Source organism: Lithobates pipiens, unplaced genomic scaffold, assembly GCF_037356315.1.
Source record: "Lithobates pipiens isolate NorthernLeopardFrog02 unplaced genomic scaffold, aLitPip1_a1.2 Scaffold_8, whole genome shotgun sequence".
Taxonomy (NCBI): Eukaryota; Metazoa; Chordata; class Amphibia; order Anura; family Ranidae; genus Lithobates; species Lithobates pipiens.
Window position 1 is genome coordinate 183,160,235 of NW_027507903.1, and position 26,632 is coordinate 183,186,866.

General features: G+C 45.9%; 1 protein-coding gene across 1 annotated transcript in view; it reads left to right on the top strand.

The window, feature by feature from the left end:
• Positions 1–2,970: 2,970 nt before the first annotated feature.
• Positions 2,971–26,632, top strand: part of GTSE1 (G2 and S-phase expressed 1) — a 62,448-nt gene continuing 38,786 nt past the window's right edge. Inside the window, exons 1-5 of the mRNA XM_077472796.1 lie at positions 2,971–3,128; positions 10,680–10,727; positions 16,492–16,549; positions 18,105–18,741; positions 23,445–23,612. Of these exons, the coding sequence (XP_077328922.1) occupies positions 10,715–10,727; positions 16,492–16,549; positions 18,105–18,741; positions 23,445–23,612 (876 nt within the window). The 5' untranslated portion in view covers positions 2,971–3,128; positions 10,680–10,714. The remainder of the gene's footprint in view (positions 3,129–10,679; positions 10,728–16,491; positions 16,550–18,104; positions 18,742–23,444; positions 23,613–26,632) is intronic.

The window sequence follows — 26,632 nt, forward strand, 5'->3', positions numbered from 1 at the left end:
CTGGGCACACCCTGTGCGCAAGCCTATGGCCAAGATCATGACTAAGGTTGTGAGAAGTCTGCACAGGAATTTTGGGGTATAGCGATCCAAGGAGCAATTGAGGAAACGCTGATCAGACCTGATATTGAGGGAGCAGGATCCATATAGAAGGATCAGGAAAGTGTTTCAAAAAAGTAAATATTTGTCCTGTGTTCCTATTGTTATTATTATTACTTTTGTGCTGGTCCATGTGCTTTTCTTTACTGTTGTACAGTTTAATACCACTTCCCGACCAGCGCACGACGATGTACGTCGACAGAATGGCACGGGCAGGCATATTGGCGTACAGGTATTGGCCATCGGGAGCGTGCCGCCGGCGGCGCGCTCCCGCGCTGGTCGGGACCCCCGTGAGTCCGGTCGCGGGACCCGCGGACTCGATCGCCGCGGGCATCCCCGTGATCGTCTCATGGAGCGGCCGAATGGAGGAAATGCTGTATAAACAAAATTTCTCCATTCTGCCTAGCAACTAGTGACGCTGATCTCTGCTCCATGTGATTGGAGCAGAGATCAGTGTACACTAAATGAAAGCCCAAACCCCCCACAGTTAGTAACACACCCCTAGGAACATTTAACCCCTACACTGCCACCCACTGGTTAACCCTTTCACTGCCAGTGTCATTTACACAGGAATCACTGCATTTATATAGCAGTGATTACTGTATAAATGACAATGGTCCCAAAAATGTGTCAAAAATGTCCGATGGGTCCCCCACAATGTCGCAGTCACAATAAAAATCGCTGATCGCCGCCATTACTAGTAAAAAAAAAAAATAATAAAAAATTATTAATAAAAATGCTATAAAACTATCCCTATTTTTTAAACGCTATAACTTTTGCGCAAACCAATCAATAATCGCTTATTGCAATTTTTTTTACCAAAAATATGTAGAAGAATACGTATCGGCCTAAACTGAGGGAAAAAAATTTTTTTATATATTTTTGGGGGATATTTATTATAACAAAAAGTAAAAAATAATGTGTTTTTTTTCAAAATTGTCGCTCTATTTTTGTTTATAGCGCAAAAAATAAAAACCGCAGGGGTGATCAAATACCACCAAAAGAAAGCTCTATTTGTGGGAAAAAAAGGACGCCAATTTTGTTTGGGAGCCACGTCGCACGACCGCGCAATTGTCAGTTAAAGCGACGCAGTGCCGAATCGCAAAAAGTGGTCTGGTCTTTGACCAGCAAAATGGTCCGGTCTGCAAGTGGTTAAAATGCCTAGTTTGAGGTTTGTAGGCACAGTAATTGTTCGTTCGACCACTAATACAACTTTTTTTGCACATGCAGGTTAACTACATCTGTTCATGCCTATTTGTATTAAAAGAAGTTTAGTACATTGTTGTCTAGATGTGTTTGTAACTAGAATGAAAGCCAAACTTGATTCTATGTAAGGAGAGGACACTCAGCAGCTGTTTACACATCTGGACACAGAAGCACTAGTGTGGCACACCAGAACAACCATTTTATGGTGTCCCACGCAGGTGCTTTAGTGGATACTAGGGGTCTCTCCATGTGTGAAACTTTAACAAAACAGGAAAGTATTCCAGGTTTTGAAAGGGAAAAATATAATGTCTTCAGCTCGGAACTCAGCCAAAACAGACAATTGGACAACATTTCCAAGCAATGTTTCATATTATGATGTGATTTTATTTGACACATGAATGCACATTTCACATAAGCAGCGCTAATTCCACCTACCCATTACTGAACAGTAATACCTTGGATTACGAGTAACGCAGTATACAAGTGTTTTGAAAGACGAGCAGCATTTTATTAAAATGTTTTACTTGATATGCGAGCGCTGACTTACGAGCAGTACAATCCATATAGAAAAGACGCTGGTGTATGCAGTACTGCATGTGGCCAGAGGTCCGGGGGCACTGGTGGCTCCCAGCGCTTTGTGGAGAACTTGGAGACACTCCCACCTGGGTGGGGCGAGCGTAACGTGTGTCAGAGCACCTGAAAGTGTCAACAGTTCCCGAGCCACCAGCGCCATCACACCTCTGGCCCCATATAGTACTGCATACACAGCAGTGGTTGTGGAATAAATCATCTGAGATCTATTATTATTATTTCTTATGGGGAAACGTGCTTTCATATATGAGTGCTTTGGGTTACAAGCATGCTTCTGGAACGAATCATGTTTGTAATACAAGGTATTGCTGTACTTCAGTCATTCATTGTTTACAACTGTCATGTGATCTGCTGTGATTGGTCACAGCGATCACATGGAACTCGCAGCGGGCCGGTACACTGATCAGTAATCCGCCATGTCTAGTGGGCACAGCGGGTGACAGATGGCAACAGAGAGGGTGTGTTCTCGGGAAGATGTCTTATGACGGGTTCCTGCCCGCCCAGCATTTTACAACAAAGGCAGGAAGCAGTTAGGCTCTGCCTGACCCAAGATGGCCACTGGAGTCACATGTATCACCAGAATCCATTAAGACAGCTGTTCCCCTGTGAACGCAGGAAGTCATAGAGGAGTCAAGTTCCCTACAACTTCCCTCGTCGCAGACTGCACCTAACTACACGTTCCTCCGAAAAAAAAGGCCTACTTTTTTTTCAGCGCATGCCACCGTAAACTCAGTGATGTGAACCGGTGACAGCGAAAGTGTTTCACATTGTGGTGGAACTGTGCTGGAACAGCCACGCAATGCAGTGTGAATGGACCCTTGGTTATGAGGTAATAATTGTAATAGTGAGACCAGTCATATAATTATTCAGGTCTCTGTACTCCAGCGTTTGCTTTATGACGGGGAACCTGCAAATACGAGGACACGTGACACTGCGGCAGCGCATTCGAGGCTAGGAGGACTACCGGAGCAAGGGAACAGACTACATTTCCCGGAATGCTTTGCTTTACCCCGTCGGAACGTGCAGCGCGTAATCGCGGGTCTTTAAAGCAACCAATGGGAGGATTGCATTCTTTGTCACATGTCCTGTTCCGAGGTCAGAGGGAAGTTTGAATCGTAGGCCGTTTGTGTGTCTGTGTTGGACGGTAGAGAGATCTAGTGAGTGCAGGAGGAGTCCCTCTCGCCGCCCGTTCTACACCCGGCTATCGTGTGCCTGGCAGCCGTCCGCTTACTGAGGTATACAGGAGGGGCTATGGGAGACACGCTTCATGTACTGACCTCTTCTATAGCATTGCTGCCATCTAATACTGGGCTTCTATGACGTGAATGGCCCAGACTATATCTATCTATCTCACTTTTCCTTTGTGTCACTAAACCCCCTGGTCTGAATGCAGTCTCTTTAGCCCTTGTTCACATTGGAGCGATTTTATAGGTCAAATCCTATAACCAGTCGTGCTACATTGTCGGCCATGGTTCTGTTCGTATCGGCACTACTTTTGGTGATTTTTAGGTGTGACTTGCATGGAGATTTGTGCATGAAGACTCAAAAATGACATTGAAGTCGCACTGTTGTGGCTTTGAAATCATGCAATTTCAGAGAAGGTTGCTGAATTCAATGTGCTCAAGGGCTTATTGTCCTCAACCTGCTCCATATTCCTTAACTACTTCTGCCCCAGACCATTTTTCTGGCCAAAGACCAGAGCGCTTTTTGCGATTTGGCACTGCGTCGCTTTAACTGACAATTATTGATGCCCCCCCCACAAATAGAGCTTTCTTTTGGTAGTATTTGATGACACCTGCGGTTTTTATTTTTTGCGCTATAAACAAAAAAAGTGTGACTTTATTTATTTTTTCCCCCAGTTTAGGCCGATACGTATTCTTCTACATATTTTTTTACAAAAAAATCGCAATAAGCGATTACTGATTGGTTTGCGCAAAAGTTATAGTGTTTACTAAATAGGAGATATTTTTATGGCATTTTTATTGATGGGGATTTTTTTTTTTTTCAACTAGTAATGGGGGCAATCAGAGATAGATATAGAGATAGATATATATGAATGAGATTACACACACTTTATTTTTTTGTGACTATGACATTATGGCCGACACATCAGATGTTTTTGGGACCATTGTCATTTCATACAGCAATCAGTGCTGTACAAATGGACTGATTCCTGTGTAAATGGCAGTGAAGGGGTTAACCACTAGGGGCAGTGTAAGTGTGTCCTAGGGAGTGTTTCTAACTGGGGGGGGGGGCATGGCTACATGTGACAAGTCACTGATCTCTGCTCCGCTCACAGGGAGCAGAGCTCAGTGACACTGTCACTAGGCAGAATGGAGAGATGCTTGTTTACATTAGCATCTCTCCGTTCTTCCTCCCCATGAGCCGATCGCGGGTATCCCTGTGGCGATCGGGACCCGCGATCCGACTCACGGAGGTCCCGGCCGGCGCGCACAAGATGGCACGGCGGCAAATTTTAAAGGGACGTACCTATACACCCATTTGCCTGTCCATGTCATTCTGCCAAGGTACATCGGCACGTGCCAGTCAAGTGGTTGAAGCAGAGTTGCTTAAAAAAAGTCAGCAGATGCTGCGCGGTTGTGCGACGTTGTACCCAAACGAAATTGACGTCCACTTTATTTCATATGGGCACAGTGCTGCATGACTGAATAATTGTCATTCAATTATTGGACTGGGTAAAAAGGGGGTATAAATGCCCAGTGGGCAAGTGGTTAATATGTACTCACTCCAACTTCTGCTTGGATTTCCTGGGCGGTCTGAGCAGAAGTTTGCATGAGTCTTGTGGGACCATTTAAAAAAAGCAAGGCTTGCATATGCAGAGTGGGAGGTCGGCTGCAAGGAGTCAGTTGGCTTCCCACACTAAAGATGCCAGCGCTGGAAACCCAAAGAACAGCTTGAGTGAGCACACCACTGGATCCTTGATCAGATGAGCGTCTTTTTAAAGTGGTTGTAAACCCTTACAAACCACTTTGACCTACAGGTAAGCCTAGATTAAGGCTTACCTGTAGGTCCAAGCAATATCTCCTAAACCTATATGGTTTAGGAGATATTTGCCTGAAAGCGGGCACCGCTGTCTACGGCGCATGCGCCGTAGACAGCGGCGCGCAGGCGCACTGAACGCGACAGTTCCAAAAATGGAGCTGCCGCATTTGTCGACTCCCGTGCGCATGCGCAGGAGTGACGTCATCGCGGCTTCGCCGAATGACAGCGGCGGAGCTGCGAGACGCCACCAGCAAGATGGATGCGGCGCACTACAGGGGACAGCGTGACTTGGCTGGCTCCTGTGTCAGGTAAGTGACACATAATGGGCTACTATGCGATGCATAGTAGTCCATTATGCTTTACCTTTGCAGGGAAAAAAAGAGGAAGTAAACTCATCAGGGTTTACTTCCTCTTTAAGTCAGCAGCTACAGTATTTGTAGCTGCTGACTTTTATTTCTTTGTTCCTAGGGTGAAGATCTTCTCTGCAGTAAGAACTGAGCGATCAAACACCGCTGATCATTCATTTCTAACCTCTGCTCATGACTGTCAGTCAACTGCTCTTTTCTCCTCTTGAAATAATTAAAATGGGTGATCTTGCGCATAACCTAGCAATCCATTCTCAATCAAAATTTGTTCAATTATTGCATTAATGTGAAATAACATTCAGTAAATGTTCAAAAGTGACACGCTATAGTTAAATAAGTGCAAAAAAATCCTTAAAGTGTGGTGCCCCATAATTTTTTTTTTTTTTTTTTTTTTTAAGTCGGCAGCTACAAATACTGCAGCTGACTTTTTTTAATAATCGGACACTTACCTGTCCCAGGGACCAGCGATGCAGGGGAACGAAGCCCCGCTCATTCCCTGCTCCGCTTGGCGGCGCCGGCATTCTTACTGTGGGCACCCGGCTGTGGCTTCACCACTGGGCACCCGCTGCGCATGCGGTGCATTGCGCAGTCATCTGGGACCTGTCATGTGTTCCAGGTGACTGACTGCGCTAAGAGGAAGTGACGTCAGGTGCCCGGGCACTGAAGGAGGCAGACTACGAGGGACCCCCTAGCAACAGGCATTTAGAGGTGAGTTAATTTTTTTTTATTTTATTTAGGGGGTGGGGGTGTTGGGAGAAACATCACTTTAAGTAGAAAGTGTAGATGAAATTTCAAAAAAAGCTTGACAATTTATCCAGTCAGTGAAACTGCTGACACCACACCAATGTGCTTGCAGAACTCGCCTCATGGGCATAGGTTAAATGCCTTTTATAAATCCAATTGGAACAATGAGTTGCACTTCCAGGAACAGCAGGAAGATATTATAGATCAAAAGGTATGAAATAATTGCCTTAGAACGAGGCCCTGAATCAAAGTTGGCACTCCGAGTACACAGCGGGCATCTTCCACTGGAGTTACTTCTGGGTTCGTGGCTCTGGTGCTGTGATTGGCTGGAGCCGTAATGAGGTCACTCCTGTGCATGCGCGCGGGAGCTGCCAGTCACGGCACAAGTCATGGAGAAATGGCACTAGTGGCCCGTTTCATCAGTGCGTGTGCGCAACCGTTTTAAAGGTGTGTGTGTGTGTGTGTGTGTGTTTTGTATTTAATTTATCATCTTTTAGTTACACTGCCCAACTTAAACTGGTTGTAAAGGCTTACCTGTAGGTCCAAGAAATATCTCCTAAACCTATACGGTTTAGGAGATATTTGCCCGAAGACGGGCACCGCTGTCTACGGCGCATGTGCCATAGACAGCGGCGCGCAGGCGCACTGAGCGCGGCATTGTCAATGACGAAGATGCCGCACGTGTCGGCTCCCGTGACGTCGTCGCGGCTTCGCCGAATGACAGCGGCGGAGCTGTGAGACCCCACTGAGAAGATGGATGTGCCGGACTACAGGGGACAGCGGTGACTTCGCTGGCTCCTGTGTCAGGTAAGTGACACATAATGGACTACTATGCGATGCCTTTGCAGGGAATGAAAGAGGAAGTAAATCCATCAGGGTTTACTTCCTCTTTAAGGTATGTTGGTGCCCCCTGTGCCTGCCAGGAGGCAAGGAGTCCCTCTGTTTCGAACTACAGGCTTGCATGCAGCCGCTCCCAGCATCACAGTAATAGGCAGCACGAGACACCTACAACCAAAGCAAAACAAAAATGGCAGAGCATGTAAATCCTGTTTAAAGCGGAGGTCCACCCTAAAGTGGACCTTCCGCTCATTGGAATCCTCCTCCCCCCCCCCCCCCCCCCTGGCGCCACAATTGGCACCTTTCAGTGGAGAGGGGGCATGCAGGTACCTGTACAGTACAGGTATCTGCACCCACTTCCGGCGTAGATTCTGCAGAAGGTACGCCCCTTTCCGAATGTCCCCCGCTGCCTGCTGAGAAACGCACGGATCCCAGAGACAGCGGGGACCATCCTTATTGCGCAGCGCGACTCGCGCATGCGCAGTAGGGAACTGGGAAATGAAGCTGAAAGGCTCCACTTCCTGATTCCCATACCCAAGATGGCGGCGGCAGCACTCGAGAGATCGGCTTCAGGTGCCGACATCGCGGGCATGCTGGGCGGGTAAGTGTCACTATTTTAAAAGTCAGCAGTTGCAGTATTTGTAGCTGCTGGCTTTAAAAAACAAAACAAAATGGTGGAACTCCCGGTGGACTCCCGCTTTAATGCTCCCCTGTCCTCTTGTATGCGCACATGTGAACGTGCAAGCAATGGTTACACCTCCTATAGGAAAACAATTGTGCTAGACATTTAGTATTATCATGCACACTATTGTGAGTGTAATAATTTTAGGGCCTTTATTTAGCGTGAACTCTAAACCAATGACCTGTAAATGCTTTATCTGAACTATGCCTACAACACCACCTGGAAGGCAGGGGTATAGAAAAAAAGGGGGGATGGTGTAGGCTGAAGGTCATTTTTTTAAGGCTTGAGTTGGGTTGTGTGTGTGTACCCCTTCTTTTTTTATTTTTATTTTTTTTGTATAAAATTGTAACCGCTTCCATTTTATTCCATAGGGCCTATGCTTTTAGCAAGTATACAATTTGGGGGTTTTAAGGGATTTTTTATTAAAATTTGCAGATTTTAATTTGTAAAATCATCCCAATTGTAAGTTGTTAGAGCAACCCTGTCTTGAAGGTGAATCTACAAAAGGCTATCCCTGCAGAAGAATGGTATATCCCTTCTGAGAAACGCACACTTTCTGAAGTGTTGATCTCCCCTCACTTTGGAGGGATTTCCTTTCGTATTTTCCCCAGCAGAAGCAGGAAGTCTCCTAAAAGGGGACACAGCATTCAGAAACTGACCAATGATTTAAACATTGAAACCATTCACTTAAACTTAAAAAGAGTGTTGGCTTTAGGGTCCGTTCACACAGGGGCAACACGACTTTCAACACGACTTTTGGAGGCAACTTGGACACGACCTGAACACGACTTGGGGCGACTTACAACATGACTTTAAGTCGCCCCAGGCCAGGCGACTTTTGCCATGGCCAATCAGAGAATGAGCTCTCAAGAGGGAACTATGGGAATTATGAAAAAAAATTGGCGTGGGTTCCCCCTCCGAGAGCATACCAGGCCCTTAGGTCTGGTATGAATATTAAGGGGAACCCCCTACGCCGAAAAAACGGCGTGGGGATCCCCCCCAGATTCATACCAGACCCTTATCCGAGCACGCTACCCGGCCGGCCAGGAAAGGGGGTGGGGACGAGCGTGCGCCCCCCCCCTCAGCCGTACCAGGCCGCGTGCCCTCAACATGGGGGGTGCCTTGGGGAAGGGGGGGCCGCGTGGCCCCCCCACCCCAAAGCACCTTGTCCCCATGTTGATGAGGACAAGGGCCTCTTCCCGACAACCCTGGCCGTTGGTTGTCGGGGTCTGCGGGCGAGGGGCTTATCGGAATCCGGGAGCCCCCTTTAATAAGGGGGGCCCCCCGGATACCGGCCCCCCACCCTATGTGAATGAGTATGGGGTACAATGTACCCCTACCCATTCACCTGTGAAAAAAAGTACAAAAAAAAAAACACAACACAAGATAAAATAGTTTATTGCACAGCTCTGGGGGTCTTCCGTCTTCGGGGGTCTTCTTGCCGGACTCCTCCGCTATCTTCTTGTAGCTCTTTTACTAGCGGAGGAGCCCGGCTTTCTTCCTCGCCGCCGCCCTCTTCTTCCGACTTCGGGGGGTCTTGTCCCCCTCTTCGGTTCTTCTGACAGGCTACCGTGCCTTCTTATAGCTCTTTTACAGGCGGTGGCCCGGCCTCCTCCTCCTCGGCGACTTATTTAGGGACAAGGGGCGGGGTCATCTGTTGGTGTCACATGGTGACCCCGCCCCCTTACGATGTCACAGTCCCGGGGGATGCTGGGACTGTCTCCATGTGACATCAACCGATGACCCTGCCCCTTGTCCCTATATAAGTCGCTGCGCAGCACGTCCCTGGCATTGCGGCCGGAGAGTGTGTCAAGTCAACATCTCCAGGAGAAGAACGGAAGGCGGCGGCGGCGACAGAAGACCAGGCCACCGCCTGTAAGAGCTATAAGAAGGCGCAGTGGCCCGGCAGAAGAACCGAAGAGAGGGACAAGACCCCCGAAGTTGGAAGAAGGGGGCGGCGGCGAGGAAGAAAGCCGGGCTCCTCCGCTAGTAAAAGAGCTACAAGAAGATAGCGGAGGAGTCCGGCGAGAAGACCCTCGAAGACGGAAGACCCCCGGAGCTGTGCAATAAACTATTTTATCTTGTGTGTTTTTTTTTTTTTTTTTTCACAGGTGAATGGGTAGGGGTACATTGTACCCCATACTCATTCACATAGGGTGGGGGGCCAGTATCCGGGGGGGCCCCCTTATTAAAGGGGGCTCCCGGATTCCGATAAGCCCCTCGCCCGCAGACCCCGACAACCAACGGCCAGGGTTGTCGGGAAGAGGCCCTTGTCCTCATCAACATGGGGACAAGGTGCTTTGGGGTGGGGGGGCCGCGCGGCCCCCCCTTCCCCAAGGCACCCCCCCATGTTGAGGGCATGCGGCCTGGTATGGCTCAGGAGGGGGGGGGGGCGCACGCTCGTCCCCACCCCCTTTCCTGTTCGGCCGGGTAGCGTGCTCGGATAAGGGTCTGGTATGAATCTGGGGGGGACCCCCACAACATTTTTTCGGCGTAGGGAGTTCCCCTTGGAATCCATACCAGACCTAAGGGCCTGGTATGCTCTCGGAGGGGGAACCCACGCCAAATTTTTTTCATAAATTTTGGCGTGGAGTGCCCTCTTGAGAGCTGATAATTGTCAGTCGCCTCCGTATAAACAGAGATCCGACTTCGGAGGCGACCTCCATTGAAATCAATGGGTACCGGTCGCCTACAAGTCGGATTCAAGTAGTACAGGAACCTTTTCTGAAGTCGGAGCGACTTCAGTAGTGTGCATTAAGACGGCTCTCATTCACTTGCATTGCTTTTTTAAATGTTGTCCGACCTGAGGCGACTAGGGGCGACCTGAAGTCGGATCGGAGTTGCCCCTGTGTGAACGGACCCTAAGAGACACTTGAAATGTGTCCAGAATTTCTCTCCTGCTGGCACACAACCACTAATTGCTAGATCAGCTTATTTCTCAACGCAGCGTAAGTGTGTGTGCTTTACTGAGTGATAATGACATTTTGCCAAAAAAAACCAAAAAACAAAAAGATGTGAGTCATTGAGATATATTGGTTATTGCTCATAAGATATTGGTTTGCCTTACTAATTGTGATGACTTGCATGGGTTTCTGTTAGTCTTTATTGCCATCTAATGTTGGTGTGTTTTTAATGTCCCTCCTATTCTTGTCTAGGTGGCTTAGTTAAAAGCAGCAAGCCCCTTCCCAAAATGGATGCTGGCAGTAAGTATAAACATCTTCAGACCTTTTTTAAAGCAGACATTTAACCCCAAATTGGACATATTTTAGCAGGAGAAGAGTTTAGTGTTCAACCTTACTTTCCCTTACAGCTTTTATTTGAACTTTGACCAAGGGGGAAAAGGTCCATGCTGCTCAGTAAATGATTTTGAAAGGAAGCCTCCACAGAGCCCTCAGAGTATTGTAGAATGGATCATCCTAAGTTCACAGCAGGAGCACTTTTGTAGCTCAACTTACCCTGCTTCTGAAATGGGCAAAGTGATGTGGCAGATAACTTTGCCAAAAAAAATGAAACTGCAAGGACTAAATATGGGAACTGAATGTGTGAACAGTGGGGTGTGTTGTGGTGGGTTTTTTATTTTCATACAATGGCATTAAAAGTAAAAAAAAAAAAAAAAAAAAATTCTCTTATGTTCATTCATGGGCACAGCTTCTTCTTAACCATGAGGCTTATAGCTCCACCTACATGAGTGGGACACTAGGCAGAACACAAACCACCTTTCTGTTACCCTCTACCTTGGCTAGACTGGTAAGTAGTCACCCCCCACCCTTTTCCTCAGGCACAGTGGTGGGCTTCTAGAGGTGATCGATCCTGCTTTGGGTCTCCTCCGATGCTAAGCGTTGTGATTTTTATTTTTTTATGGTGCAGTACATGCTGGGTGCTCCCACTCATGGAAGCTGGGCCATATCCTCTCTAGGACGGATGTTGAGGGGTGCAGTGCTGTTGTGGGTATGCACAGTGCTATGGCTGTGTTTATTGGGGACTCGTTTAACTTGTTGTACAGCATTTGTTCCTGGATAGGTATGCAGCCTCGGGGGGGCGTGTGTCTCTGGATCCTGGATAACTCTACAGGCACGTGGGCCTTCCTTCCCACATGGTATGTGGCTGGGCAGGTTGCAGTGCAGGTCTTTGATCCTGCATTGATGGAGTTGCTGAGTGTTTGTTTTTTGTTTTTTCCCTGGGTAATCCCATGGGTGTGTTCACCATGCAGCCAAGCTGTTTGCTGGCCATATTGGTTTTGGGGTTTTGCCCTAATCTGCCTCCTTTCACCCATGCGCTGTACAGAGCCACTGGTCATATGTCCTGCTCCACTGTCACTGGGCAGGAGTGGGGTGCTGATGTTTATGCACCTGCAGTAGGGCACCACACGGTCAGGCTGTTTCCTAATTTAGGATGTTTTACAATGGTCTTGGTAATCTCTTCTGGTGCCACCCTTAATGAAGTTTATCAAGGCTTAATGTAAAGTGGTTTGTGTGTGTGTTTAATAAAAAAAATAAAAATAAAAACTTGCCTGTTCTGAGCAGTGGTTTTGCCAAGACAACCTGGATCCTCCTTCTCAGGTGCCTCTTCACTGGTCCTGGTCCTGGCCCCTCTCCTATCTAGTGCCCCCACAGCAAGCGGCTTGCTATAGGGGCACCCGCCCCTCTCTCCTGATTGACTCCCGCAGCTCTCAAAGTCAGCCAATCAGGCTGGAGAGTGTCGGCCAATTCGTGGACAGACATGGGGCTCAGGTAAGTATTCGGGAGTGCTGTGGAGGAGCAGAAGACGTTTTATCTTGATGCATTAAGATTAAAAAAAAAAAACCTTCCTTTTACAACTGTAACTTGGGTGCTATTAAGGGCCAGGGTTTCTGCCTGTGTGTGTGTGTGTGTGTGTGTGTTTATTTATTTCCTCCCCCAGCATCCTTTGGCCACACCCTTGGATTGTACCTTCATCCAAAGGATTAGGCATGTGGGGCCTCTTTTATGTGTTCTGTTGCCATCATTGAACCTGCTTCTTTTGGTCTTCCTGAAGCCACCCTTTGACGATATCGGGGATTCTCCCTTTCATGCGCTCTATCTTCCACTTTTTTGTTTTGTATAAAAAAGTGCTTTGTCAAACGAACAAGACAGAGCATACAGATTAGCTTAAAACTAAACCTTACAAAATGCTTGGATACTATACAGAAGGTAAGGGCAGAGTAATTGCTTAAGTACATGGTTGCAATCAGAGATGAACACCTACAGGATTGAACAGAAGAGATTTGTTGCTAATAAACATGCATACCCCACCCTTCTAGTCTCCACGTGCTCACCCATAGGGCCCACACCTTGTCCAATTTCCATTGGCAGCCTCTATTAATGTAGGTTAATCTATACATGGGTAGGGCTGCATCTATCAAGGCTTCTCAGGAGGAGAGAGAAGAGGGAGCGACTGATCTCCACTTCAGGAGAATCTCCTTCTTTGCATAAAACAGGAGGTAGGATATCAAAAGTTTCAAGTGGTGGGAACGTTGCACATCATGGACCCCCAGTGGTGCCCACTTGGGTGTAACTGAAAGGGACAACTGTAGCCTAAGATTAATTTTGCTAAAGACCTCTGACCAAAAAGATGTTATAATTGGGCATTCCCCGAACATATGCAGGAAAGACCCCACTTGTGTCCTGCATATCAAGTCTTGGTCTTGGGAAAATACATTGTAGTTTCTGAGGAACGTAGTATACCCCGTGTAGGAACTTAACCTGAATAAGTTTGTCCCTAGAGGAGATTACCAGGCAGTCCTCCCTGTCCAGTGACGGTAGATCACTCCGCCACACCTTCCACAACCCCCTCCATCTCAGGGGAGTCTGCCCAAAAGCTCAATATACAAGGTCAATAGGGGTTTATCTAAGTCCCCGGGGGAGACTAATGCCACGTACACACAATCAGACTTTCCGGTGGACCAGAGTCTGTCGGACAATTCGAACGTGTGTTGGCTACAGCTGACTTTTTCTTTCCAAAAGTCAGGCGGACCTAGAAATAAGACTGGCTTCAAATTTGTCAGCCGGACTTTGCTTTTAGCAGACAATCCGTTTGTCTGTGTGCTAGTCTGACTAAAACCGACGCTAGGGCAGCTATTGGCTACTGGCTATTAACTTCCTTATTCTACGTCATCACATTCAAATCCGTCTGCCTTTTTAGAGTGATCGCGTGTGGCCAAGTTTGTTTGAAAGTCCAGCAGACCTCAGCTGTAAAGTCCGTCGGATTGTCCGCCAGACCAACTCTTTCAAGGTCGTGTGTGTGTGTGTGTGTGTGTGGCATTAGTCTTCAATAGGGTCAGCCTGGAGGAGCGACGGCTGGGCAAACTGTGCTCTAGAGGCATGTCATAGTTGAAGATATCTAAACTGCATCCACTGGGGCAGTTGAAATTTGTGAATTAAGTTATCCAAGGGGAGTAAAGCTCCTTGATGCATGACATCTCCCAGGATTACAACACCTCGCCTGGCCAAAGCCTGGGGATCAGGCAGGGTACGGAACTGTTGCAAGCTGGGATTACCCCGAAGTGGTTGGGCTGGAGACAACTGATTGGGTTGTACAAGTCTACATCTAGCAGCCACCCACTCTCTCCATATGGCTCTTGTTCCAGAACGCATGTACACCTTGGGGCCTCTATCAAAATTCTGTAAATCGGCAAGGGAATCCAGACCAACTGCCTCCAAACAAGTGGCCACGTTCAATCTCAAGCCTATGAACCACCACTGGACTGTTACCAGCATTGCAGCCCAATAGTAGACCTTAAAGTTGGGTAAGGCCAGGCAAGCCGGAAGCCATAGGGTAGAGCGTGGCAGTCTGGGGATACCTCCACACTAGAGGAAGGACCCCACACATTGTTCAATTTCTTTAATATAAAAAAAAAAAAGTTGCATTTGGGCAGGAAGACTATTTTAAGGCGATTTAGCCGTCCCAGTAAATTGAGTGGGAGGTGGGCCCAGGAGTTACATTTAGCTTTCAGGGTTGTCAACAGGGGAAGAAGGTTCTTATCCATATAGTCAGTGGGAAGTTGTCACTATTACCCCCAAATAATGAAATTCCTCTACCCACCGCAAGGGGGAGGAGGCATCAGTCTTTATTACATCTGCATCTATGGGGGAATATGACCGACTTGGACCAATTTTATCCTAATACTTGAGAAGGCACCAAACTCGTCAAAAATACGAAGAGCGGCTAATAATGAGGTGCCCGCGTCCTTAAAATACAGCAATGCATCATCCACATACAAGGACAGCCGCTCTTCTAACTTTCCCAGCCAAAGGCCCATAATGTCAGGAGCAGACGTGATCAAAATGGGCAGGGGCTCCAATGCCAGGGCAAAAAGACTGGCGCGGGGGGGGGGCGGGGTTGAGCGGGCATCCGCGTTTAGTAAGGATATTAGTCTATATGCTGCACAGTCCTGTGGGTCCTTGCCGGGCTGGGGAACCAACACACTCATGGCTTCATTCATACGTGTCATGGAACCATAGTCTGAGATAAGGGCAGTCAATTTGGGTGCAAGAATTTCCATCAAATTGCTACAAAATTCAGATGGAAAGCCATCCATTTTTGGGTCCTTGACACTCTTGGACCATCCCGTGGCCAGTTGCTCTGGCTATTCCTTCACATTTTGAGTGCTGGAGTTGGTGACCTTGTTCTGTAAGTCTCCTTTGATCTTACACAGGGAAAAGGTATATCTCCAGACATGTCCCTCCTTCCTTCCAGAGGCGTGTAGTTTTTATTTTATTTTTTTTCTCTCTACCCCACAGGGGGATATTCTACCGTCCACATCCTAAAGAGGTTGCATTGCATTCCTGGAGGTTCGTACCGGTCTGCTACAGCTTCCTTCTGGAGGTTGAATTTTCTGATTGCGGATGCCCACAAACAGGCCTGGTGGCCTCCATCTGCCACTTTTCTTGATGAATCTGTCAGACAGTGGTTCAGACTTATGCCATTAGAGTAATAGGGGATTGGGTTTCTCCCTCATCGGAGCGTTGGTGCCTCTTGGGCAATCTGACATAATGTCTGTCTCGCATTTGCAGGTGGCTTAAAGTGTTAAACCCAAAAAAAAATTAAAAATAAAATCTTGTTCCCTTAACGTATGTTGTACAGTGCTTGGTCATTTTGGCCTCCTGTATCGCCTAAAAATGCCTGTCTGATTATGCCAGTTTCTACCCTCCCCTCTCTGCGCTGACTCTGATCTATCAGGGCTGCAGAGTTCTGACACCAGAGTCGGCGTATGTGTCTCCGTCATTTGCAGCCTGCTCTCTCTCCTCTTCTCTCTGAAGTAAGCTATTATACAGCATATTTTTAGAAATGACATGCACTGCGGAGCTTACTGTTATAACGGAGCTATAGAAATGGGGTTTTTTTTTTTTTTTTTTTTTTTTTTTTTTTTTTTTGTATTGCTCTTGTTCATTCTAAAGGGAGGAGGTGGTGGTACAAAATGCAATGGCTGCAGAGAATGATTTGATAGGGACAGTTGTTAAGTGGGTGTGGGATAGGCTTCCCTGAATACATGTGGTTTCAGGGATCTGCTAAAGGTGGACAGGGTAGGGGGTGATACGGGGGCAGGGAGTTCCAGAGGATGGGATGGGCTCTGGAGAAGTCCTGAAGGCGAGCATGGGAGGAGGCAACAAGGGAGCTAGAGCAGGAGGTCCTGGGAGGAGCGGAGGGGATGATTTGGGTGATGGCTGCAGATGAGGTTGGTGATGTAGATGGGGCAATGTTGTGAATGGCCTTGCATGTTATGGTTAGCATTGCCAAATGTCTTACTCCTGCAGGTGGTGCTATAAACATCATCTTTGGGAATAAGTTTTTGTGTCTGTCAATGAGCTCAGAGAAATGGGTTTTACATTTAAGTAACAATTATTTTTTTTTTATTTTTTTTCTATCACTGTTTGCAATGCAAGTTGATTTCAAATTTTTTTTTTTTTTTATTTTTTTTTTTTTATTATTTTTTTTTTTTTTTTTATTTAGATTTCACATTTCTGGAGGATGAGAAGTTTGACTTTGACGTATCCCTGTCTCCTTCAAGGTAACCTATCTGGTAACAGTTTGACAAAGGGCATGCAGCAGGTACTATAGTGTTCAGTTAACTGCACTGCCATGCACATAGTCTAAGAACTATAAGATGCCAAAGTGAAAACTGACCCCTGGTGTCAATCCAATTTTATATTATAAGTTTTGTAAAAAAAAAAAAAATAGAACACATTTCCCAAAACAACTTGATACTACAAAAAATGCCTAGTAGCACCAGGCTTTTGTGTGGGCTACATTTCCTGATCCAGGAAGCTGCTGGATCCTTCTGATTCAATCATTGAATTCCCCCCTGAACTGCTGATGTCCCTGACGCACTGGTGAAAGCAGGGGCTTGTAGTGCACTTCGGTTTTTTTTTCCTCTATGCATAATAAAATTGTATAAATGCAGACGCCAAGGACCTGCTCCCAAGGTGTGCGTATTCTATGCACATCTACTTTGTGTGACATCCTACTCAGGCCAGTTACCAGAGCGAGGTGTCAGAACTTGTTGTGGCTCTGGGATTCAGCCCAAGTGCCCTTATAGTCGGTGTGGCCCTGGTTGGGGCCCGAGTCTCCTACATCAGTATGGGCTGTACCCCCTGATGGTGGCCCTGTGTGTGGGAGGCAAGAGGTAGGGTGCTTTTTTAAACCCTGGCACTGCTAATTTCCACTCCTTACAAATGCTCCTAAACAAGTACAGTGTACTCGGCATGCATTTCTGTCCCTCATTGTCTGAGGGCAAGGAACGATGTGTTGGCGCTCTGCTGCTTCCATTGACTTTGCTAATTTCACTTCAGAGACCAGTATAGTGTCCTTTATGCTGTAGGCAGAAACAAAAGGATCATTGAGCTCTTCTGACTCAACCGGCTTGCAGCCTGCTCGTGACATAAGGATCTCAATATAGGAAAGTGAGAGCATAATGTGGATTACACAGACAGGACTGACCATTCTAGAGAGGATAGTTGCATAGAGTGTTGCCATCCACCTAAGTGAGATGAACATGCAAGATGCCCAGGTATCTTGAATTGCAACTAGGTAAAAAAAGTTATAATTGATGTTTTGAAACATCCTTTAAAGCTGACCATTAACCACATTTTAAGGTATCTTTAATAATTTCCCTCTCCCATAACATTAAGATGTACTGTAATAAACTATTAAATGCTTTTTTTGAGTAGTTATTTTTTCCTAGACGAGAATAACATATCCTGCAGACTCCTGGGATGCACACGTGTATACACACGTGCGTGTTCTGATTACCTTATCGCGCCAACATCCTTGGAGGTGTGAAGCTTACAAATTGTAACTGCAGCAAGGTAGAGTATCCATTTGTTGCCCCTGTTATGGCAACTAAATAGGGTTGATGTGCTAAGCATGCAGGCACATGACCTTGCTGTGCCTATTGAGAAGGGAACTGAGTGCAAATAAAATTGACATGGCACTGGATTTTGCAGAAACAAGAAGCATGTAATATGCAGCTATCCAGATGGTCCCCCCCCCCTTTTTTTCCCCCCCCTCTTTCCTCCCTCCAGATACTTAACTAATCTTTGCTTGCTGTCCTTTTTTTCCATTAGTGCTAAAGAAGACACTGAAGATTGTGACGACGAAGTGTTCATTGGGCCAGTTAAACACAAAGAAAAATGTGTTAGTGCAGCCATACAGTTGCATGAATCGGATAAAACGCCTCTTCCAGATGATCAAGTTGTCTGGAGTCCTCTAAGTGGTGATAAGTTTGTTGAAATCTTCAAAGAAGCTCACTTGCTGGCACTACAGCTGGAATGTTCTGCAAATGATGACAAAAATGGTGACAAAAAAGAACCACTGCAGACAGTCCCAAACCCAGCAGTGGAGAAATTTGTACAGGAATCAAAGTCAAAATTAAAACTTTTTGATACATTTAATGATGTCAATAAAACACCAATTGCCATTAAAAGGGAGACTTATTGTATACCAGATAGCCCACTCCACCAGCTTCCGCCATCAGTCCAACAGCAGATTGTCAAGCCTAATACGGATACTCAAAGATCTCAAAGCCTGACAACCCCAAAAGTAGTGAAATGTTTGTCGGTCTCCCCTCTTACACAGAAGGCAAAGGCTTCTCAGGTGAAAAGTACAGTTTCATCGCTAAGTATTGGTAAAATGGTTAGCAGACTGCAACCTATAAAGGCAAATGCTGCACAATCAAACAAGAACAGTCTAAATGTGGAAAAGGTATGTATTGGTTTGCTGAATGGCTGTTGCAAGTGAGTAAAGACTGCAGGTATAAAGTGACTGTCGCCACAGGGCCAAATATCTCCACCTGAAAGTAGTTGTGTGTGTGTGTGTATAGGCCATAGCCTAAGAATTACCAGGGTCACCAGAACTAGTGTCCCCTTTGGAAGATTTACCCTCTCTTCCTGTTCTGGTAACAACCCAAATTGGGGATTTCCTTTAATTTTCAGCAAGAATAGTAAACCGGGATATAGAAGGTGAATCTCCCTAATGGGGACAGAATAGCAATAAAGCAAAAGGAGGCATCAAGTCCAGTAAAACGCTTCACGTTTATTGATAAAAATGTTTTATTGGCAATTCATATTTGAGGGGGAGGGGGCCATGACAAAACTGATGCAGCCATCACATCTAATGATTGGTTATTTGCCCTATATTACATTTTTGTTTTCTTGGGTTTACTACTACTTTAAAGCTATCAAAACCAGATACAATTGAAATGGTCATGGATATATAAAATACGTTTCTAGAAAATGTGTGCATGTCTCCAAAAGGAGACCCAGAAGTACTGGGTGTTTGTGTGATTTTTTTTTTTTTTTTTTTTTTTTTTTTTTTCTGTTGAACAAATTTGTAGATTTTCTTTAAATGTAGTGATTCAAACTGCATGTTTTATATATGATTACAGGTCCTATGGGCTACGTTTTTTTGGAAAGTGTAAATATTGAACAAATTGTGTAACTGGCTTATCTTTTTACACAACCTAGTTTCCTGTTATGAGCCATAAACGGAAGTGATTTGAAAGAAGCCAGGGATGACCTGACTTGAGTATGTTTTAAATATAAAGTACATACCTTCAGAATGTACATATGCGGAAGAACTCCGAAGGAGAAAACCATGATCCTGCCTGCTGACATAGTATTAATTGAGCAGTTTAGGAGAGAAACATATTACAACGTTAAGTGATTCTATTCTAAAGGACATTTTTTTAAAATGATACAATTATACTTGTATACTATACAAGTTATACTTGCCAGCCACTTGCTATGGGGATACTTTTATAAGCTCAATCTTGAGCCAGCTCTGTGTCTCTCACGGCTCGGCCCGCCTCCCTAGTCACTGGCTGTGATTGACAGTTGCCGCCTTTCTCATGCACAGCACTGGATCATGATTGGGATCAGGTAAGTAATGCAGAGAGAAGGGGTGGTGGGGTATTTCCTGATAAAACACCGGCAACACTAATTGTGTTCTGGCAGGGAAGGCTCCCTGCCCGTGTCTTGTCATATAACGTCCTCCATCCGATAGTGTCCGCTGCGTACTGCGCATGCGCAGTACACAGCAACACAGATTCCAAAAATTGCCGAGGATGAACGGCGCCTGCGCCGTGAGTCCAGGTTCTATCCCCACTATCCAAGTGGACATAGAGTAGGAATAAAAAAGAGGCGAGGCCGAGCCCGAAGCGTGGTGAGCGACGCTTGGATGGTGGGGCTACCACCTCCACTCACGGCGCATGCGCCGTTCAGCTTCGGAGATTTTCCGAAGCTTCGTCTGCTCCATACGACCCGGACACTATTTGATGGCCGGACACTATTTGATGGCCGGACATTATACGGCAGAACATAATGGCACTGGGGACTTAATTTTGGCAGCCAGCTGAGTTTTTATCCATTTTAGTGGAGTTGCTGCTTGTGCCACAATATAGTGTGTTTATAAAACAGAGGGCTGTCTAATCCTGCTCCACTTTATCCAAATCTAGAAAAAGTTTTGCTTTAAGTGCCAAAGTACTTAAAGCGGTTCTTCACCCTAAAGGGGAAGTTCCGCTAGTATTATCCCTCCCCCCCCCTCCGGTGCCACAATCGGCACCTTTCGGGGGGGAGGGGGTGCAGTTACCTGGATAATCCAGGTAACTGCACCCACTTCCGGCCAGACCGCCGCATGGCTCCGCCCACCGCCGCATGGAACACACAGTTCCCAGAGACACAGCGGGGAACCAGCGCAGCGCGACTCGTGCATGCGCAGTAGGGAACCGGGCAGTGAAGCCCTCTTGCTTCACTTCCCGATTCCCTGACAGAGGATGGCGGCGGTGGCTGCAGCGAGACGAGCGATCGCTCGTCATCTGCCGCCGACATCGCTGGAACCTGGGACAGGTAAGTGTGATATTATTAAAAGTCAGCAGCTGCAATATTAGTAGCTGCTGGCTTTTAATAATTTTTTTTTGTGCAGCTCCTCTTTAATCCAGAACTGAGGGGCTCTGCTACACAAAACACCCCCTGTCTGACAGGGCAGGAGACCTGATTTTTCTCTGCTGCAATTTATCAACATCTATACTGTGGCTCCACACTGAAAGGAAAAGTAGCTGGGCAATGAGCACATCTTTGGCAATCTCATCTCCTATAAGCTTGTTTTTTTTTTTGTACATGAGTTTTGCAGCACGTTTGTTTGGCTTCTGTGGGTGTGCTTCCTCTCAAAATCCTGAGCTTTTCTGTACAGGGACTGCAAGAGGCCAATTCATATTTAGCCTAGGTTCACACTCTTGGAGGAGCGCATGTAAATTGAACATGTTCCTGTGCTTGCAGCTAAAACACACTGCTCTTTAGCAGATTTGTGGGGTGCCAACTGTAACCCTAAAAAAGGCTCCTGTTCCCTTTTGAGGAGATTAAACTGCACAGCAGAGTGCAGTGTCATCTGCCCCTGTCTAAGCTGTAAAAAACCTGTTCCTGTGACGTCGCACCCCCCCCCCCCCCCCCCCCCCCCCTTGTGCTGACCACAATCATGGCTGCTGGTCCTTGATTATTGTGGTCAGTTTTACGTGCCTCCATCACCTGCAGCTCTCCCTCTCCTTCCTCACGTTTCAGCTCCTATGTGTGACCTGTCAAGTGTAGTAGTAAGTGTTTTGTTAAAAATGATGCCTGTAAATACTTCTTCTTTTTTTTTTTTTTTTTTTTTTTTTTTTTTTTTTCTTCCCCAGATATCTTCTTGCCAGTTACATGACTCCCAGCCGCTCTCCTTCCCCCATCTAAGGGCTACAGCGGAACTGAGTGGTCGGCACAGCTGTCACGTGACCTCCTCCACTGACATCAGAGGGAGATCTTGGTTGCTTCCACTGTAGCCCATAGATGGAGTAGGAGGGTGGCTGGGAGTCTCGTGACTGGCCTCTAATCTGTGAAAAAAATAAAATAAAATTTACATGCTTAATTTTTTAATAAACGCGCGTTTTGTCACGATTTTTACCGCGATTTAGCTGCGTTTTACCGCGTTTGCGTCTAGAAGCGTTTAGTTAAGCTAACATCATAGACCCTCCCCAGCTCAAAAAACAGTATTAACTATTTCAGCAATTTTGTGAGACCAGAGAGTAGCAGCAGCTGTGAGAGCTGCAGTGTACTTGAATTTAGCGTGTCACTTGCCAGGGCACCTGCCACAAGTTGTGGATTGTCCACCTGCCACGTCACCTGCCACAAGTTGTGGATTGTCCACTTGCCGTGTCACTTGCCGCGTGTTGTGGATTGTCCACTTGCCGCGTGTTGTGGATTGTCCACTTGCCGCGTCACTTGCCACTTCACCTGCTGCGTCACTTGCCACCTTGCAATTGTTTAAAATATTTTTGTAATGGTTTTTCATCATTTTGCAATCATTTGAGATTTTTTAATGTCAAAAAAATAGGTCACCTTTAAAAACGCTTATAAACGAAAACACGGTAGCAGCGTTTTGCGCCTGAAACGTGGAAACTTTTGTGTCTGAACCCATTTTTTTTTTTTTTTTGCTTCTGGAAAAACTAGGTTAAACGCAACTGCATAAAAACGGCAAAAAACGAGACTGTGTACATGGACACATAGGATAACATTGAATGAGTTCAGGAGCAGTTGAGAAAAGTGTCCAACTGCCTCTGAACACGCGTTTAACAGCGTCTCGTGTGCATGAGGCCTTACACTGTGTGTTATGGCTGCATAAAAGAGGGTCTGGCAGTGATTTATTTTTTGTTACAAACCCTCTTAAAGGAATTTTAAAGGCAGAACCTTCTGTGTGTAGCAAAGTCAGTCAGCACAATCGGGGGAGAGGGGGGTTGGGGCTCCATGTCTGAATGGATACACGGAGCTCTGACTGTAGCTGGCTGAGGGGCACGCAAAGAGGGAGAAGAGGAGGGTCCAGGCTGCTCTGTGCAAATCCAATTGCAGAGGAGGAAAGTAACATGTTTGTAAAGGTGGTTTGTTTTATTCATTTTTATTATATATATATATATATATATATATATATATATATATATATATATATATATATATATATATATATATATATATATATATATATATATATATATATATATATATAAAAATTTTTTTTTTTTTTATTCTGAAATTGCAACACATTTTGGGTGTGTAATCCACATGGTGTCCCAGTGCACCATGTGGTTCCCTGGTGGTGCATTTTGGAAAAGTTTGGCAATCTTCTACACTTCCCCCCCCCCCCCTCCCTATTTCCTGTACGTACAGCAGCCCATTCAAATTGCTGGGCTGCTGTGCAAATGCACCTGCACAGAGAAACCGTGTGAATCTAGCCTAGGGTGCTTACTTTTAAACTGCATCTCTGGGTAAAGTCTTTGGAACAGGTTTTGTGTGTTTGTTTTTTTTTTTTTTTGTTTTTTAACTTTATTTTGCATAAATTGTAATGGCGCATTACTTTCTTTAAAAACTTGCAGTTTCTTTTCTTTTTAGCCAAAAGCTGTTAAAAAACCGAGTCCAGTGGGAAGGAAAAATCTGAGCAGCATGGGTTCTATAGAAGATTTGGTTTCTGGAAATTCTAGCATTGCATCTGATATCAGTGACTCTTCTTTCAACATCTCTGCAGGGCAGAGCAAAAGGACTCTGACTTATCAGAACAAGGTAAAATGTGCAGCCCTTGTCTCTCATCCTATTATCTAGAACACCATACACCTGATTTAATAATTGCACATTCTGTGATTCAAGGCACAGAAAAAATGGTGGCATTAGGTTTGGGTTTTAAAACGTAAGGGTTTTTAACTATTAGACTGCACAGCCAAAGCAGAAAAGTGAGGGGAAGTCTTTGCACTCGGTTGGATCTGTGACAGGAAATGTAGGATAATCACCCCAAGGGGTTACAGGTGGAAAAACTAGTAGTAAAGTGGTGTTAGAGCTGCACAATTCTGGCTAAAATGAGAATATTCTAAGAAGGGGGGTGGGGGAAATCGTGATTCTTGTGGCGTAACATTTCACATTTATAAAAAAAAAAAATTGGGCTAACTTTAACGAATTGGAGATAAAAACTAAACGGTAAAGTGTGGGGGTTTTTGGGTATTTTTATTTTTTTTAAATCCTCTTCGAGTACATCATGGGACACAGCCTCAAGTATTTACTTAGTGGGTTATGGGCCTACCTTCAGGTGTTGACACTGGTATAACCAATACAGGAAGTTGACTCCCCTGTATAACCCCTCTTCCTTCCAGGAGCACTCCGTTTTTGTAGCCAAGCAATATATTCTCACCCCATAAAACAGAGGGGCGGGAGCTCTGTGTCCTATGATGTACTCCAAGAAAAGGATTTTACAGGTAAGCTGTTTTAAAAAGCCTATTTTCTTTATCGTATATCATAGGACACAGAGCCTGGGATGTCCCATAGCAATGCTACTTGAGGGGAGGAAGACACAACCCATAGGGTAACCCAGACTTGAGGACTTATACTGCTGCCTGCAGCACACTGCGCCTGAAGGCGATATCCTCATTCCATCTTGCGTCCACTTGATAACATTTTTCAAATGTATGCACTGAAGACCAAGTCGTGGCCTTGAAGATTTGAGACATAAAGGCCTGGCGACGCACTGCCCAAGAAGCACCAACCACTTTGGCAGAGTGTGCCTTAACTTGAAAAGGGAGAATCTTTCCCTTTAAATCATAAGTTTGATTTGTAACTTGCCGAATCCACTTAGCGAATCTGAGCAGTTTTCTTCAAATGGATCTTCACTGTTCTCACTAGATCAAGACAATGTAGTGACTTTTCCCTGGAACGAAGGTGGGACAATATCTTCTTTCAGATGAGAGCCTGAAACCACTTTTGGAAAAAAGCCTGGACACAGGAGTAATGCCACTCTGTCCTCATGAATAAACAAATATGGCTCTTTACAAGAGAGAGCAGCCAATTCTGAAACCCTCCTTGCTGAGGATATAGCAACCAAAAATATCAGCTTCCTAGTCGGACTAAGGGAACATGCTGTAATGGTTCAAATAATGGTTTTTGTAACCCTGACAACTAAATTTGCATCCTAAGGGGTTAAAAGTGATTTAACTGGTGGATTAATCCGCATCTCCCCTTGCATAAAACCCCGGACTAAAGAATGCGTAGCAAGCGGTCTTTGAAATAAAACCGATAAGGGTGAGATTTGGCCCTTAATAGTACTTGGGGCCAACTTCATCTCTACGCCCAGTTGTAGACAGGCAAGGATTATGCCTATAATATATGCCAACCCTTGGATTCACACTAGGAAACAAGCTTTCCAGACTTTCTAATATATAGCTCTAGAAGCTGGCTTCCTAGCATTAATCAAAGTAGAGATGACTGACCTGGAAAGCCCACGTTTCTTCAGAATGTGGGTCTCAATAGCCAAGCCATTCAATTTAGCATTCGTAAAGAATGGATTATCAGCCCCTGAGATAGCAGGTCTGGCCTTGGTGGGAGGGGCCATGGACCCTCCACTGCCATCTTTATGATCTGTGTACCATGACCTTCTGGGCCATGCTGGTGCTACCAGTATTATCGACTTTCTTTCCAGCTTGATCCTGCAAAGAACTCGAGGTAGCAACTGAATTGGGGGGGGGGGGGGGGGGAATGCATAGATCAGGGAGAACTGATCCAACGGGGTCACCAATGCATCTGTTCCATATGAAAGTGGGTCCCTTGTCCTAGACACAAAGTTTGACTAGCTTTGTGTTGCATCTGGACGCTAGAAGGTCTACGTCCGGAGTCCCTCATCTTTGGCAAACAGCCCAAAACACTTTGGGGTGAAGAGACCATTCCCCCGGAAATAACTTCTGTCAACTTGGTCTGCCTGCCAATTCTGTACTCCCAGAATGAAAACTGATTGGCATGGGACATTCTCCTCTGCCCAAGTTAGAATCTGGTTCACCTCTCTCTGAGCTGAGACTTTTGGTGCTCCCTTGGTGATTTATATATGCTACAGCCGTGGCATTGTCAGATTGGATCCTGACAGGACAATTCTTTAACCTGGGGGTCCAGGTTTTTTTGAGCCAGATACACTGCCCGAATCTCTAGGATGTTGATGGGCAAGGCTCATGCATCTGTCGTTACTACCTCCAAGATAATTGGTCTGAAGGACTTTACCTTCAGCAGGTTCCAAGATAGTAACCACCAACTGAGGCTTTGGGGCACTCATGGGGACAGCCACATTGGAAAGTCCAAAGCTTGAATCGTTTTGTTCCAAGCAGACTGGATACTGTTTTGAAACAGTCTCAAATGGAATTGGGCATAGGGAACTGCTTCGAATGAAGCTACCATCTTCCCTAACAACCTCATGCAAAGGCGAATTGAAGCATTTCTCTTCGACCTGATCGTCCTCACCAGCTCCTGTATGGACCTGATCCTTGCAGGAGGCAAGAACACCCTTTTCTGGGCTGTCTATGATCAGGCCCAGATACTCCAGCCTTCTTAGTGGCTTTTAAGTAGGATTTCTTTAGGTTGAGAATCCAACCCAAACCTTCCAGGTAACTGCTTGTAATGGCTACACCTTGCTTCATGCGAGCCACTGACTGGTCTATTAACAATAGATTGTCTAAGTAAGCCAAGACAGTTATGCCCTGTGCCCTTAACCTGGCTATAGGTGGGGCTAGTACCTGTGAATACCAGAGGTGCTGTAGCAAGCCCGAAGGGCAAGG